Genomic DNA, 16,926 nt, shown 5'->3' on the forward strand with positions numbered 1-16,926 from the left:
TTAAAAATAGCTAAAACTTTTTACCATAGGCTTTTACTTGTATAGTGAGCTAGGGGAGAGAATGCCGGTTAAACGGTATACAACATGTCGGCTTTCGCGGGATCGAAATATGCGTAACCAAGGCTCAAAAAAGAGCAATTTTCGGTATCAGCACGAGGTTTGGAAACAAAATCGGTAAGGGTAGGTGTTAAAAACTATTTTATTAAGCATCAAAACACACATTTTTAAACAAAAACACCTCGGAATCTGTTTTATTATATGTCAAAGTACGCAAATCTGGTGTTAGCTGAAAATAGACCACGGCACCCAAAAATCGACATTTTACCGAGCCGCGTCCCACCTTAAAGTGAACTTACCCATGTAACCCTAAAAGTTATCATGAGTATTGACAAGAGATAAGAAAATAATAAGCATGTAACAAAAATGGTTGTGTTTATATGTCAGACACCACTGTGTTGTCCCTGTACTCCATACTTTGTATCTAAATGGTAAAGCATTGATTTGGTCATAGAATTGGATATTTTTAACATCTGTACACATTTCCTCAAGAGATAAACAGGGTTTTTTTTTTTTTTTGTTTGTTTTTTTGTTCGTTTGTTTGGGTTTTTTTGGGGGGAAGGGGGGGAAGTTGCTGCTGTTAGTGGAAGGAGCAGTGCTATAAATGAATTTGTTATTTAAAATAGTAACTAGTATTTCATTTCACCTATTCCTATTGACCTGTTTTGAGAATGTGTTGATTATATGAAACACTGAATGTGAAGAAATAGATCTGAGAGAGAGGCCTACATGTTTGTTGTCTTGAATAGTGACCTCACTGCATGCTTTTGTTTTGATGTCCAGTCTGAGGTGAGAAGGCTAGGGAAGGAGAAAGAAGAAGAGACATCAGCAAAAGAAGCTGCTATGGAGCAAGGCAAAGATGCTGTAAGGAACAGGGTTAACTCCACTGCTACTTCCTACTCCTCCTCTGACCTGAAACATGATTTGAACAATAATTATAAAACATAGTTAACTGCAGCAGAATGTTGCATGATTAGTTTAGCAGACAGTAAGGAGATGTGGAATTGGATGGGCAACCCATTTGATTTCACAACAAGATCAAGTGGGAAAATGAGGTTTATGTTTGTGTATTTGAGTATCTTTCAGTTTACTGGCCTTGTCAGCTTAGATTTTTGGTTGTGTACAATTATTTCTTGACAACATTCACCAAAGCATGAAGTGAAAGGGGTACAAGTTAAATTTGTATGTTTTATTATTTATTATTTTGGTGATAACACAACCAGGCATACTAACATTAAAGCATGATGTAATGTTTTAGATGGAGGAAGTAAGAAACAAAGGGAATGCTGTCAAAATTATCAACCAAAGTATCAAATCGTAAGTAATAGAAGTTTTGTTGTTATCATTAATTACCATATTAATGAATAAAATACTACATTACCTAACAAAAACTATCATATCATTAAAACTTTATAAAATATTCACTATTTTCATTGGTGAGTTTATGGAGTTTGCATAACAGCGGGCATCATTTTTTGATGTTTTTCAGCTCATTATTTGGTGTGTTGAATATTTTCAAATTTTATTATAGTCTTTATTTAATATTTTTCTGGGACTTTATTGTACACAGAGAAGAAAAGAAGTATGCTAGGTGTATATTTTACCATTTGGTCAAGCAGTGGACTGGAATGATGGTAAATTATTTTCAGATACAACTCATCTGGCAAACTGGAGAAACTTGAGAAATGCAAGGAACGCCAGAAGCAGATTGCGGCATCACAAAGCAAACTGGAGCAAGACCAGGAAGAGGTGACAGCTAACATCAACAGATTGCGCAAAGATCTTGCCACACAGCAGGTAAATAACATCACCTTCAAATCTGGAGGCATTTTGTATAAGAAAGGGGTTGGTGTGCATAAAGGTGTGTGTGTGTGCACTCGTACATGCACATGTCTGCATCAGTTTGCCTGTGTGGTACATGCATGCTTTTCTTAATTTTAATCACTATCACTTTGCTTAGCCATGTTGCTAATATCTGCCTTTCAAATGGTTTTTATATGCTTAAAAAGCTTCTTTTTTTTTTAACAAATATGAAAGTCTCAGGCATTTTTTAACCAGCTGGTCTTTCATCCATGTAATCAGGGGAAGTAATCTCGTCTTTTGTGCCTGATGTACCTTGTCCCACAAAAAAGGTGATGAAATTTTGCATCTTTTTTTAGATCCGTGAGCGAGAACTGGCAGACAACTTACAGTTACGTAGGATGCAGAATAATGTCACAGACCTAGCCAAGCAAATTGCACACCATCAGGAAACGCTGGGTGGCCTTGACCCTACCAGCCTAGAAAGAGAACGACAGCAGCTGAGCAAGAAGGAGGAAGATTTGAAGAGAGAGGTATGCAAGAAGGATGACTATTGTTTGGACGGAATTTGTCATTATGAAGGATTGTAGGGTTGAGCGATAGAGGAAAAGTTATTGTTTGAAGGTCATCTATTACAAGCAATTAAAATGGGAGTAGGAAAAAATGCAGGATACGAGAGAATAGAACTTAAAATTTGCTGTCTTGAAAATAATAATCTAAGCCAGAAGTTAAAAAGTAAGCAAGAATTTTTAGAAGATAATGAGCACATGATAATGATATTGATAACATTAATATAATTTAAAAGTCACACCTTTTTCTCCGTGCTCTCTTACATATGATGCACACGTACACATACATGCACTTGTTCATTAATGCATTCATTTATATTATTAGTGTGGCTATTGTTTACTTCCATTGCCTTGATATATTTCTATGTTCACTGTCACTGCACGCCATCTATTTTGTCCCACAGCTACACAGGGCTTCTGGTCGTCAGCAGGGTTTTATTGATGAGATGAAGAAAACGGAACGAGACTTAAAGTCAGACATGTTCCGAGATGCAGACCAAAAATATCGTTTCAAGATGATTGACTTGAGGGTTTGTTGTACACTGTATAGAGGACTGGGGATTGTTGTGTGTGTGTGCTGATTGATGTTCAAAATTAACAACTAGTGAAAGGTGGTAGTCTGTTATCACTGAGTGTATTAGTGGGTGTGAGTGGGTGCATGTGTGTGTGTGTGCACGTGCATGCTTGAATGCCACTCTGTTGGTTTCTTTGAGCTTTTCTAGCAGCTGTTACAAAATGTCATGCCTTCATTTTCATCTTATATCTTGACTTGTGGTAATTGTAAAATAATAATTGTAGTGGTTAGAGATGTAAGAACTCAGATTGTGTTCCATAGAGCATGGATGATTTCTGTGGCCATGCTATCTTAAGCATGAAAAGAGATTTTTGAGAAAAGCTCTTTTATATCCAAGTTCAAATAGTGTTATAGAGTTGTCTTTTAGTACTTTTCAAATTGCATTTGGCTGACAGTAAGAAAACAAATTTATTATTCTTCCAGACTCTGTAGTGTAATTTTATTATACAGTTATAAAGTGTATATAGATCTTTTTGATGAAATATGACATCTATGGTCTGGGCCTAGGTGTATTCATAATTAAGTTTCATTGACAGTTTTTAAATTTCATTGTTTTTTTTATCGAGCTATTAGATCAATTAACAAGATATGTTACAATTTGTTAAGTATTTTAATTTTTCTATATTTGTATTTTCTTGAGGGGTAGAGAGTAAGCTGGTGAAAACTTGAGAGAATGTTGGTCTGAATTAAGGAGATTAGCAATTACTGACTGTGTTCTTATCAAAGATAAGTCAAAAGTCTGTGTCACACAGATCAATTTTTATTGTCAAAACATTGAAACAGACTACAGAACTGGCTAATGGTGACCTCCAAAAGTACTACAAGGCAATGGACAGAGCTATCATGAACTACCATGCTCAGAAAATGGCTGAAATCAACAAGATAATCTTTGAGCTTTGGCGAACACCTATCGTGGTCATGGTAAGTGTGCTGAATATTTGTGGTGGCTGTATGTAGAAAACAGTCACAATAAATCCTAAACACAATGACTAGATAGATCAGTATTTCAACGTCTCAGCATGGTCCTCATGTATGTGTGTATAGCAGAACAGCTAAAGCTATGGACTTTTGGGAGGGATTTAAGAGAGAGGCATTAGAGAAAAATACAAGCATTTTTTTATGTGGTGGGGGACTACATAGTTTGTTTTTGTCAACTACAAAAATATGTTCATATATATATATGGTATTGTTCTGTCTGAGAAAGCAGACTGCATATTCTGGATACGCAAATATAAGTAGTAAATATTTAACTTTGTTTATATGTGATTGGCTATTTGAAAATTTTGGGTGTGGGTTAAAGGAAGGGTTTTCTCTTGGCTGGGTGGAGATTGGGGAATGGGGTGGAGGACACTCTGTGAAATGATTGAAGTGTTCAAGTCTTACATTGCTTTATGCAGATATTGAAACAATTGAAATCAGATCTGATGAGGATGATGCAGGCATTGTGAAAGCTAGGCGAGTTTACAACTATCGAGTTGTGATGCTGAAGGGTGGGACTGCTCTTGATATGAGAGGTCGCTGCAGTGCTGGGCAAAAGGTCAGTTTGTAGGCCATAGTTGTACCATAAATCAAGAGGAGGAGTCCTGTTTGCATGCATGTGCGCATTTGTGTTTACGTGCATAAGAGAGAGAATCTGTGAATAAAGTGCACTTTCATACATGTTTCATATGCTAAGAGCTTGCTCTTTACGAGTGAGTATGCGCTTTACACATTTTGCATTTATTATTATTATGTTTGCATAAATGTGCTCCCCTTTTCATCATCATTCACAATGACTCCTTCATACTTATGCAATAGCTATATGCTACATTTTTATCAGGTTTTGGCATCACTGATCATCCGATTGGCCTTAGCAGAAACATTCTGCATGAACTGTGGAGTGTTTGCGCTGGATGAACCCACAACAAACTTGGACAGAGAGAACATTGAAAGTCTTGCTGGTGCTCTTGTCAGGTGAGGCCTGCTCATAGGCACAATATCATTGAATGAAGTGATGCCATGATTTGGTTGTGAAAGCCTCTCAGCATATTGGGCCAGCAATGAGATAAATAATGATTAATATATTTCCCTGGGTTTCATCAACACTTTGGATATATATGGAGAATGGCTTGCGTATCATGTAGAAGTTAGTAAAATACATTTATAAATGCACTATGCATGCTGTGTCCGGCCACTATACAGGTGCAGTTCATTGAAGTTTTGCATCTACAGAATCCATGGACTAAAGACTTTTTAGGTGGATTACAAACAAGAATCTCAAGCAAACATCACCCAAAATAGAGTGCTTGCTCTGAATGTTTTATCTCCCTGTCTGTTTTATTCTTATTACAGGATCATTGAAACACGGAGTCAGCAGCGGAACTTCCAGCTGGTTATAATCACTCATGATGAGGACTTTGTGGAACAGCTGGGACGTGCAAATTATGCGGACCATTTTATTAGAGTTTACAAGGATGACAAGTAAGGATGAGTTGGCATGGAGAATTTTATGAAAAAGGTGGCTTGATTTACCAGTTCCGTTTTCCAAAGAGGCCTTAATTTTGTTGATAAACTGTTCATCTGAATGATGAGGATAAAAAGCATTAAGTAGTGTTAAGTTGTGATTGCTACTTTTTTTTATGTTGATGTTATTTGTGCATATATCAAGGGAAATGCTGATAAATTTCAAAATAGAAGATTATGGTTGATTTGTAGAAGATAAAAAGCATGATATGTGACTTTGTGACCTAATCATATGTTTTCCTATTTTCAGAGGCTGTTCACGACTGGAAAGGAAGAAAATTCAGGATCTTCATTCTGCATGAGAAGAATGTCTCAGAAAAACTGCATTACCTTGCTTTTTTATGAAGTGAATACCTTGTTTTCAATATCCTTAAGTTTAAACTATATTTTTATCTACAATCGGTTCACAGTGGAATTAGTTTGTGCTGTTGTAACTAGGATGAGTTCATGGATATCTTCCTAATCACCACAAATTTTCTGTGACCTGGTAAGTACAGTGGCTAGACAGCAGCTATATTCAGCAGCATATACAGAGGCTACATTTTATTGCATGTTGAATGTAGTAAGATTAAAGCTCAGTTGTAAATTGTCACCAGCTTTATCAGGAACTAATATCCCTGGACTGCTGGCAGAAGATTTTTTCCAGTTAACTGCTAAAACGAGGCATGAGACAAGAAAGCTTCCGGTTCCAAGACAAACAACGGAGAACTTTACAAGAGGCAAGAGGCTAAGAGCTGGTCTTGGCAGATATACACACCAATCCACCTATACACTCCCTTGAGCTTTATTGATCACAAGTTGCAACCCTTTCTTTTCCCTTTGACTTGCTAATCTATGAAAGAATGCAGATCCCTTCTATGCACATACACGTCTACTGAATGTCCTAGAAATTTGTCAGAACAAGTCAACATTTTTGGAGGTTTTTTCCACGAACAATATTTTCTATGTGTATGCAATTTACTTTGAAAACAATAATAGTAGAATCCACTATTTCAGTTACTTTGGATGTTTGAACTTGTTTTTCTCGTTGGTTTCGTTTCTGTACTGAATGCTGAAATCCATTGTTCTTTCAGTTTTTGTTATAAAAATGAAATTTCATGTTTTTAGTCTCTGATACCAACTTCCTGTTTGAAAAGGACGTCATAAATGTACAATGTGAACATAGTTTAAAATCAAAAAGAATAACACCAGTTTTGGGGAAAATCTGTGTCTGATGTTTATTTCTTAAATTTAATTTTTGAACCTGCTACCATATATCTACAAAAAATTCTAGTTAGTGGAGACACACAAAGTCCACAAACATGCGCACCATGACTTCAAATAAAACAAGCTGCCATGTACATGATAGAACGGTTATTTCTTTTTTACAAAACCCAAAAAACAAAAACAAGATCCAATGAAAGGTAATTTTTATATAAGAATTTAATAATAAGGGAAAAAGACACTGACATATTCTTGCCATCATGTACAGGACATCTCAACCACATGTATACACACAGAAAGACTTCAGCTTAGTATAAAATCCTGCTCATTGAATTATTATTATATACAGTAGATTAAGGAAGTATAGGCTTAGTACCTTTGGAAGAATTCGCTTTAGGACACGAGTCTAACAAGTGTTGTGAGAGGCTGGCTGAATGTAAGGCAGGGGGCAAATTTATATAAAATCAGAAAGGGGCAAAAATAAAAGTACTAAAGAGAAGAAGATATTTTAGTCCCCTCTTCTCCTATTTTACGCATAATAAATGGAGGCAAATTCCATTATACTGGAGTCTTTTAAAATTACTAGCATGAACGTCTCACACTCTAACATAATCTTTTTATGGTCAATCAGCAAAGCTCGAACTGTTCTTTGTCCAAACATTGGCTTCAAGCAGGTTGTGTCAAGCTTTCAGCGCCAGGGCTAGTCTGTTCCAGAACAAGCTCGTGTCCTCTTCCTCATGCGGGAACTCGATGTGGGTGGCCGCCTGGATGTTGTACAGAACCTGACGGGGGATCTGGTTGCTGGACAGGTGTTCGTACAACAGGAAGACCAGCACGTGACGGCCCGTGTGGCTGGCCTCCATCAGCGCCATCTGCAGCTCGTAGTGACACCAGTCCGACTCCAGCAGCGCGCGCGTCACCACCACCAACGTCCGCCGACTTCGCTGAACGCAGTCCACCACGTTGGTGGCGATGTACTGACCTTTGAGGGGGACAACAGTAGCTAAAGCTGAGTGATTTTATACTGGGGTAAGTCAGTGATTTAGGAAGACTAATTTGATAAACAGTCAGTTTAATATTAAAAGTTTACCGTAGTCTTTCTTCACCTGGCGTGGTTTACCTGGTGTGAAGTCTCTGGTGTGGATGCACAGCGTGACGTCACGGTCGTTCTCCAATCGCCGCCTCAGCTCGCCCATGACGAAGTCGTTGTCTTCGGACGAAAAGGAGACGAAGGCATCGAAGTCGAACTCGTCGTCTGCAGACTGCCGCTGTCTGTGGAAGTTGAGTCGCGTGGCGTAGTACAGGTAGCGCAGCTTCCACCGGAAACGGTAGGCCAACGCCAGTGCCAGTGACGTCATCAGCGACAGCAACAGCGCCCCGAGGCGAAAAAAGGCGCCGACGTTGCCCCCACAAGTCTGCTCCAGAGATGTGATGGTGCCTGGCAGGTCTGTCATCAGCCCTTGAGACCCGTCCTCGTACAGACAGTAGTAGTTGTCGTCGGTGCCAAAGTTTACTTTCGAGTCTCGCTTCCACTTCAGAAAGTTGATGTTGTGGCACGTGCAGGTAATGGGGTTGAATTTCATGTTCACTGATACATTGTGGCTCTCAGCCAACCTGTCCAAATGGTTGCAGAGGAACTCTGGGAAAAAATTTATCAAATTTTGTTGGACATCAAGGAACTTTAACTTGTTCATGTGTATTAAAGAAACATCAAAACTTCCAAGTCCATTTTGGGACGTGTATATTTCCTCCAGATTCTCTAAGTTATAAAAGCTTTGTTTAGGAATTTCTCCAATATTATTTCTAGAAATGTCTAAAATACTTAGGTTTGACAGTCTTCTAAGGAGTTTGCCTTCTGTGTCGGCTCGAAATGCTTCTCGGAATTCGTTTCCACTAATGTTCAGCACCTTCAGAGAAGGGAAACTTTCGAAAAATGTAGGTCTTACTTCCGAACCCTTCGACTCTGCCATATTGAGCATGGTCAGATGTTCAAGTCCTCTAACAGGCCCGTACCAGCTAGTTAAATGATTTCCTTTTGCTTCTAAACACTCGAGACTGTTTGAAGAGTTAATTTGAATTTCTTCGAGGATATAAAACAATCCCATGTTTGAGAGAGACAGATACTTCAAGTTCGGTGGAAGGAGAAATTCTTGTTCATCATTAACTCTTTCATCGGTCAGACTTGGGGGCGTTGACTGGCAACGATGTGTATTTGTGATGGCAGGTTTGGTATCTGGTATCCTTAGTCGTTGGGGCAAATAATCGTAACCATCAACCGTGAGTACTTCGAGTCCCTTGAGACAGTCCAGTTCATGAACATAGTATGTAAACTCTAGCCAGTTAGCATCCAGATATACGATTCTCAGGTTAGGGGGAACTCCATCACAGAGGGCTCCTACTTCAAAGTTAACTATCCTGTTGGATCGCGCAGATAAGGTGTGCAGGTGTGTTAGGTTGCCAAAGAAACGTAGATTTTCTTTTGTGATTGTCTGTCCTGGAACTCCAAATGGCACGATTCCGCTCACGGATAACACTTCCAGTCGAGTCTTAGTCAGACCGTAAAGTGCATCAAATAGTTTGTTCAAACCGAGCTGAGAATTACGAGAAAGAGACAAGTTTACTAGACTGGGAAGTGAACCGAATGAATCGACTTCGATAGTGTTGATGTGACATTTAGACAGGTCTAAGTCCTGCAGGCTAGGGATATTGACAAAAGTTTTGTTAGTCAGGGAATGAATTTTGCAAAAACCATTTTCCCCACTAACGACTAGTTTGATTAGTTTATAAAGCTTTTTAAAACCCGGTCCAAAGGTTGTGTTGGTGAGTCCGTCAATAAATAGTGTTCTCAGATTTAAAAGATGCGATAAAGCTTCGTCTGGATAGTCCAGCAAAAGCTGCTTCCATGTCTCATTGCTGCTATCATCTTCTTTGCTCTCAGGCACATTCCTATACATTAAGTCTTTTCGCTGACCTGCTGACCGTGGTGATAAATATGGCCATGACCACGATGAATCGAATACATGTGGTGAGTGAAGGTTTTCAATAGACACTGGATGTGTGTTGTTGTGTAAAGATAGAAATAGTAAGGAGCTGAGCGGTTTAAAAACAAGTGGCGGGAAGGTGTGGGAAGTGAACTCCAACCGGTTATTGTCCAGCTGTAGATACTGCAACTCTGTCAGATCCGCGAAACTCTCTTCTTCAAGCGAAGAGATCATGTTAGATGATAGGTTTAAGCATTTTAACGCCTTCAGATAGCTAAAAGTATAGTTCTGTAGATGTGTTAACAAGTTGCGATCGAACACAAGGTACGTAGTCTGTGGTGGAATGTCCTCAGGAAGAGCATCAAGACCAAGGTGACTGCAGTTGACTTTCAGACTGCCCTTCTCTCCTTCCAATGAGTACTCTGTATCCACTTTACAAGAACACATTTGTGGACATGTTGTCTGCATCGTGCAGAAAGTTGTGAGCAATTTTAGCATCACCAGAAAGGAGACAGTGACCACTAGAGTTGCCATTGTTTCTGTGAACAAAAATTATAGACAATTTTATTTCCGTGTCGTGTGCTGTTTAAACAAGCTTTACTAAATCCACATCGTCAGATGGCATGAGCCAAACATTTAATATTCAAGGTAGTAGCAATATTCTCATGATGATCAAAGGTCCCCCAAAGGTGTTTTTTTTTTTTTTTTTTTTACTTTACATGCACATACACTAAAGCAGACAAACGAAAGTTTAATTTAGGATCGAACTCTTTTTTTAATTTACTACATGAAGCAAAAATGTAAAGTGACCTGACTTGAACGTTCCCAGAGTAAATCAAATAATTGTTCTTTAAGCTACCCTTCAGAAAGACAAGCTGACATTTGTAACAACAGTTGAAAAGTGGATCCACTCCCTTACTTGAAACTGCCCGTGTGATGTCGAACCACGTCCTGTTAAAGTCTCGAAGAGTCGAGGACTGGGTTGCACAAGAGATGTTCTGTCTCTCAGCACAAGACAGTGTCGATAGGAACAAAGGATGCTAATGAAGTCATCAACATCAATACTTTCACGTAGCCTCATCCAAGTACTTAAATAAGGCTTCTTTTTTTTTAAAGTTGTATTTTTGAAGAAATGCTTACAGGAAATAAAGCGCCGAAAAGTTCTTTGTTTCAAAATATTTGTTGGTCTTTTTAGGAAACAAAGCTCTTCCGGTAACCTACATGATAAAGGCTTGGGTTTGTTATTTAGATGATCAACTCTGCATCTTTACTGCAAACATTTTGTGTCTCTTTTTATTGAGGAAACCGAGGAATATGACACGAAAGTTTAAAGAGACTTTTTGTCGAGGAGTGACCGAGGAAGAACATTAAACAATTCTGTTGGACATTAACTTTTTCTTTTGGGTTAGGGAAAGATTAAAACTTCCTATTCCATTTTTGATACGTATGCATTTCCTACAGATTGTTTAAGTTATAAAAGATTTTGTGTAAAGTTGAAGACTACGGCAAAGGTTACAACTATTTTATTTCACATGACTAATAAAAGAAACAAAAATAATTTTCTGGCTACAACATCTTTAGAAAGTAGTTCACCTCTGGAATTGCTTTGATGTCCTCGAAAATATTTCAAATGGCCCGGTAAAATTGTTGTTAATTCAAAACGACAAAAAATGTCTTCATATAATAAATATGGCGCCACGCACGTTGTCTGTTGTTCACCTGGTTCGTAGTCTGAAGACAGTATCTTGTCAGCGAGACACGGCAGTTGGAGCTGTTTTCCAGGCAAAGATTCAGTAATCATATTTTTATACTCCGTATTTATTTAAATGGTTGGGAATAATTATTATCGCTTTTATGTAGACACTTCTAGATTATATGTTAATTGCTAAACAGGAGCAGCAACTCAAAGGGTAGCAAGCGACGAGTGCTAAGTGCGAATATACTGTGGTCTATTCGTGACTGGAAAAACGATTATCTCCCAGACGAGGCACCCTTTAGTGCGAAACAGCGGTTCACTGCATCTATACCTCCATTTTAGTTTGGTTCGGAACATTAATTAGTATTTTGAGAGTTTTTTAGTTTTGCCCAGCAGGAATTTTATAGACTTTCACCCACTTGCCATTTCCCTGGAGCTCTGAAAATTTCACCAGTTACTAATTTCCAGTGACAATTCAATAATAAATCATTTCAAGCACTCCATAAGTAGCATAATTTTTTTTTTTTTTAATTTTCTTCAGAAAAGTAAAATTTTCAAAACGCAGCTCCGCAGTTAATTTTGCTTTCGTATGCAGGAGTTCCTTCCCTTGGACTGCACGACAGATTTAATAATAATTTAAGTGTTTAATATTCAAAATTTGCATATAGTTAATATGGATTGAAAAAAGGTAATAAATTTACAAAAACGGAATAAATCCAGAGCAAAATTCAAAAAGGCTAAAAAGTTTAAAATGAAATAAATTTTAAAATTGTTCAACACTTTTATTTGAAATGTACTAAAAAGAGTAAAAGATTATTTTTCCTTAAGTCTCGGGATCTTCTTTAATACATATAGCTTAAAATATAATATTAAAGTGTAAGGAGAACAATTGGAACTAGGAACACTTCGGGCCCCCTCAGACTTTTATCTTGTAAGTATTAAAATCCAGAGACATAAGGAACAAATTATTTTACCCTTTTTAAGTACATTTCAAATTAAAGTGGGTTTACATTTATTTTACTTATTTTATTTACATTTACCAATGCAGTTTGATAAGTTTGTACATTAAATAGTTCAGTTCTTTGTCCGAATGTCGACATTAAAGGGTGCTGTCAAATGGAGTGTCAGGCCTTGAGCGCCAGTGCAAGCCTATTCCAGAAGACACCCAGGTCCTCTTCCTCATGCGGGAACTCGATGTGGGTGGCCGCCTGGATGTTGTACAGAACCTGACGGGGGATCTGGTGGCTGGACAGGTGTTCGTACAACAGGAAGACCAGCACGTGACGGCCCGTGTGGCTGGCCTCCATCAGCGCCATCTGCAGCTCGTAGTGACACCAGTCCGACTCCAACAGCGCGCGCGTCACCACCACCAACGTCCGCCGACTTCGCTGAACGCAGTCCACCACGTTGGTGGCGATGTACTGACCTTTGAGGGACAAAAGTAGCTAAACCTGAGTGATTTTATACTGGGGTAAGTCAGTGATTTAGGAAGACTAAGTTGATAAACAGTTTAATATTAAAAGTTTACCGTAGTCTTTCTTCACCTGGCGTAGTTTACCTGGTGTGAAGTCTCTGGTGTGGATGCACAGCGTGACGTCACGGTCGTTCTCCAATCGTCGCCTCAGCTCGCCCATGACGAAGTCGTTGTCCTCGGACGAGAAGGAGACAAAGGCATCGAAGTCGAACTCGTCGTCTGCAGACTGCCGCTGTCTGTGGAAGTTGAGTCGCGTGGCGTAGTACAGGTAGCGCAGCTTCCACCGGAAACGGTAGGCCAACGCCAGTGCCAGTGACGTCATCAGCGACAGCAACAGCGCCCCCGAGGCGAAAAAGGCGCCGACGTTGCCCCCACAAGTCTGCTCCAGAGATGTGATGGTGCCAGGCAGGTCTGTCATCAGCCCTTGAGACCCATCCTCGTACAGACAGTAGTAGTTGTCGTCGGTGCCAAAGTTTACTTTCGAGTCTCGTTTCCACTTCAGAAAGTTGATGTTGTGACACGTGCAGGTAATGGGGTTGAATTTCATGTTCACTGATACATTGTGGCTCTCAGCCAACCTGTCCAAATGGTTGCGGAGGGACCGAGGTAGAAAATTCATCAAATTTTGTTGGACATCAAGGAACTTTAACTTGTTCATGTGTATTAAAGAAACATCAAAATTTCCAAGTCCATTTTGAGACATATATATTTCCTCCAGATTTTCTAAATTAAAAAAGCTTTTCTTATGAAGTTTTCCGATATTATTTCTAGAAATATCTAGAACGCTTAGGTTGGAGAGACTGCTGAGAATTCTGCCTTCTGTGTCGTTCCGAAAAATTTCTCTGAATTCGTTTCCGCTTATGTTCAGCGCCTTCAGAAAAGGGAAACTTTCAAAAAACTGAGATTTCACATCTGAGCCCAATGAATCAGCTAAATTTAGCGTGGTAATGTGATTGAGCCCGCTAACAGGTCCATACCAGCGAGATAAATGATTTCCGTTTGCTTTCAAATGCTTAAGACTGTTGGAAGGGTTAACTCGAATGTCACCGAGAATGTAAAACAATCCTATGTTTGAGACTGACAGACTTTCCAAGTTCGGTGGAAGGATGAACTCCCGTGGATTATCAAATCTTTTATTGGTGAAATTCTGGCGAGTTGACCGGTGATGGTGTGCGTTCGTCAGGTCCGGATTGCCGTCTGGCAATTTCAGTCGTCGAGGCCAACAGTCATGACCATCAACGGAAAGTGTTTGGAGTCCGTTAAGACAATGCAAATCCCGAACATAATAAGTAAGCTCTAACCAGTTGGCACCTAAGTTGACATGTTTCAGACTCGGGGAAACTCCTGAGCAGAGTGCCCCTACTTCAAAGTTAGTTATCCTATTGAACCGAGCTGACAAATGGTTGAGATAACTCAGATTATGAAAGAAGCGCAGATTTGCTCCCGTGATTGTCCGGCCTGGAGCTCCGAACGGCACGATTCTGTCAATTAATAAGTTTGTCAATCGAGTTTTAGTTAGGCCGTACAGTGCATCAAAGAATTTGTTCAATCCGAGCTCAGAGTTACTGGAGATATCTAAATTTTCAAGATTTTTAAGTGCACCAAATGCATCAGCCTCAATGTTCTTGATGCCGCAGGCAAACATTTCTAAAGTCTGTAGGGTAGGGACACTGACGAATGTTTTGTTATTCAGAGTATCAATTTTAGCAGAAACCTTTTTTCCCATGAAAGATTACTTTGGTTAGATTGTGAAGCTTTTCAAACCCCGGCCCGAAACTTCTGTTTGTGAGCCCGTCTATGTACAGTTCTTCTAAATTTGAAAGATACGACAACGCTTTATCAGGATAGTCCAGTCTCACCATCCCTGTACCATCATCACTGGTATGTGGACTGTTTTCAGCAACCCTCAGGTAGACGATGTGTTTGTTCTGCTTCCCTGTCTGTGATGATATCGATGGCGATAACGGCGATGAAGTGGACGCATGGTCGTTTTTATGAGACGCTGGGTGCGTGTTGTTGTGTAAAGACAGAGATCGTAAGGACCCGAGCGGTTTAAAAACGAACGAAGGAAAAGTGTGTGGACTTAACTCCAACCGGTTGTTGTCCAGCCGCAAATACTGTAACTCTGTCAGATTCACAAAACTGTCTTCTTCAAGAGAAGAGATTTTGTTGGACGAAAGGTTCAAATTTTTTAACGCTTTCAGACTGCTGAAAGTGTAGTTCTTCAGGTGAGATAACGAGTTGCGATCGAACAGAAGGGTTGTGGTATGTGGTGGAATGTTTCCAGGAAGGGCATCAAGACCAAGGTCACTGCAGATGACTTTAAGATTGATATCTCCTTCCGATGGATATTCTGTATCCGGTTCACAAAAACACTTCTGTGGACATGCTACCGGTACTGCGCAAACTGACTTGGGCGTTATGAGCACCACCATGAAGAAAACGGTGACATCTAGACTCCCCATCATTTCTGAAAAATTAAGAAGTTAATAATTAATTTTATATTAGTCTATTAGTCACACACACACACAGAAGACTACAGGTACAGTTCTCCAGGTGTGTCAGTCAGCTGAGATCGAAGAGAAATGTTTTCTTTCCGGCATGAATGTCTTCTACAAGTTCAATGAAATCGTCAACACTGTAGTTGACATTTAGTTGTCTGAATGAACACACCTGAGGGCAGATCTCCCGTAGCTACAGTTTTAGAGGGTGTTATTAATCCTAGTACATTGAAAATTGTTTTTATAGCCTTCATGGTTGTTCATAAAAGTTATTTCAACGCATTGCAGAACAAGAGTAAAATTAAGCTTCACAGTTTTCGTAATTTTCCTAATTACATTCGACTAACGAAGAAAGCAAAACTATACATTTTAACAAGATTTGATGAAGGTAGCAAGTAATAGTGTCTACCATGTACTTTTATATTACCTTTGGTGTCCCTGTAAATGCTCCAACTTGCGCGTGAAGCTGGGGTCTGACCTTTGACACCAGTAATGAAAAGTCTTCGTGTAATTTTACTCAAGCTCTTTGCAGACTCGCGTGTTGTTCACCTTGTTTGTGATATGGAGAAGAAGACATCTCTTACAAATTAAAATTTGTTGTGAAATGTGGAAATTCCAGCAGTCACGTCCTTGGGTTGGGCAGTTGAATGCACGCGGACGTGTAACGGCAAGTTTTATAAGCATACTAAATGAGTAATAAAACATTGAGAATATATTTCTTTTTGTTTCAAAACTATGGCAACAATCAGGAAATGAAACCGTAAAGTCTTGTCTTTAGTTAACTGAATTCACTTTCCCTCGCATGACATCTTCGCGTCTCATTATTGTTCGACACCCTGTATATTTTTTAAAGCATCGGTAATTCAAAACATGAAGTGAAGCCCTAATTGTTCTTCAAGATTATTTTCCTGCCCATTGTTTGATGTGCGCACAACATGAACAGCACTAGTCTCTTGATGTATGACATGACATGTATGACACAAACCGTCCTGTAACTACCATCTGTAAATCAGCTTGTGGACTGCTTCATGCAGCCTTCTTCGGTCTCTTGACTTTAATGGTTTATTTGTACACGTAATTATTAAGAATATTTCTCTAAGCGTGTAGATGAATGGTCAGTTAAATCCAGTAAGTGTTAAACATATGTTTAAGGTCCATAATAATAATTCTCCTTCTGAGCGACGACTGTGCAGTCTGATCTTATCCGCGAAGCTGTCAGTGCAGCGGAAATCGTTTCCAGTCCCCCAAAGTCGGGTACGAAGATCCACCCCATTCGGCTACAGCTCGCTGCCTCACTCACACTCTCTCCAGCACACCAGCGGCGTCGGACAATTGCGCGTTCTTTCTCTCAATAAAACAAAATGATTTGCCTGTACGAATCTGCCTACGTTTATTAATAATAATAAACCTAACTATGAAAAAATCAGTCACAAAAGCTCTGTCACCGTTAAATATCCAATTCCACCTCCTCTCACCCTTTACTCTCCCTCCCCCAATCTCTCATCTCTGACTCCTCTCTCCCTCTCCAGTCACACCTCTCTTTCCTTTGTTTTAAAACATCTAAAAAAA

At 39.3% G+C, this 16,926-nt stretch overlaps 2 protein-coding genes across 2 annotated transcripts in view; one reads left to right on the plus strand and one right to left on the minus strand.

Moving 5' to 3' along the window:
- LOC112559750 (DNA repair protein RAD50-like) overlaps positions 1-6,705 on the plus strand; it is a 31,782-nt gene extending 25,077 nt beyond the window's left edge. Inside the window, 11 exon segments of the mRNA XM_025231132.1 lie at positions 841-921; positions 1,316-1,374; positions 1,707-1,854; positions 2,217-2,390; positions 2,831-2,956; positions 3,784-3,901; positions 3,904-3,921; positions 4,398-4,537; positions 4,820-4,953; positions 5,332-5,460; positions 5,753-6,705. Of these exon segments, the coding sequence (XP_025086917.1) occupies positions 841-921; positions 1,316-1,374; positions 1,707-1,854; positions 2,217-2,390; positions 2,831-2,956; positions 3,784-3,901; positions 3,904-3,921; positions 4,398-4,537; positions 4,820-4,953; positions 5,332-5,460; positions 5,753-5,804 (1,179 nt within the window). The 3' untranslated portion in view covers positions 5,805-6,705.
- Positions 6,706-6,838: 133 nt separating this feature from the next.
- LOC112559664 lies at positions 6,839-16,875 on the minus strand. The gene is given in 6 exon segments (XM_025230999.1): positions 6,839-7,687; positions 7,826-10,117; positions 12,509-12,808; positions 12,941-14,561; positions 14,563-15,326; positions 15,785-16,875. Coding segments are annotated over 5 exon segments (5,277 nt in total). The 5' UTR covers positions 15,325-15,326; positions 15,785-16,875; the 3' UTR covers positions 6,839-7,385.
- Positions 16,876-16,926: the final 51 nt, after the last annotated feature.

The sequence above is a fragment of the Pomacea canaliculata genome, linkage group LG3 (assembly GCF_003073045.1).
Source record: "Pomacea canaliculata isolate SZHN2017 linkage group LG3, ASM307304v1, whole genome shotgun sequence".
Lineage (NCBI taxonomy): Eukaryota > Metazoa > Mollusca > Gastropoda > Architaenioglossa > Ampullariidae > Pomacea > Pomacea canaliculata.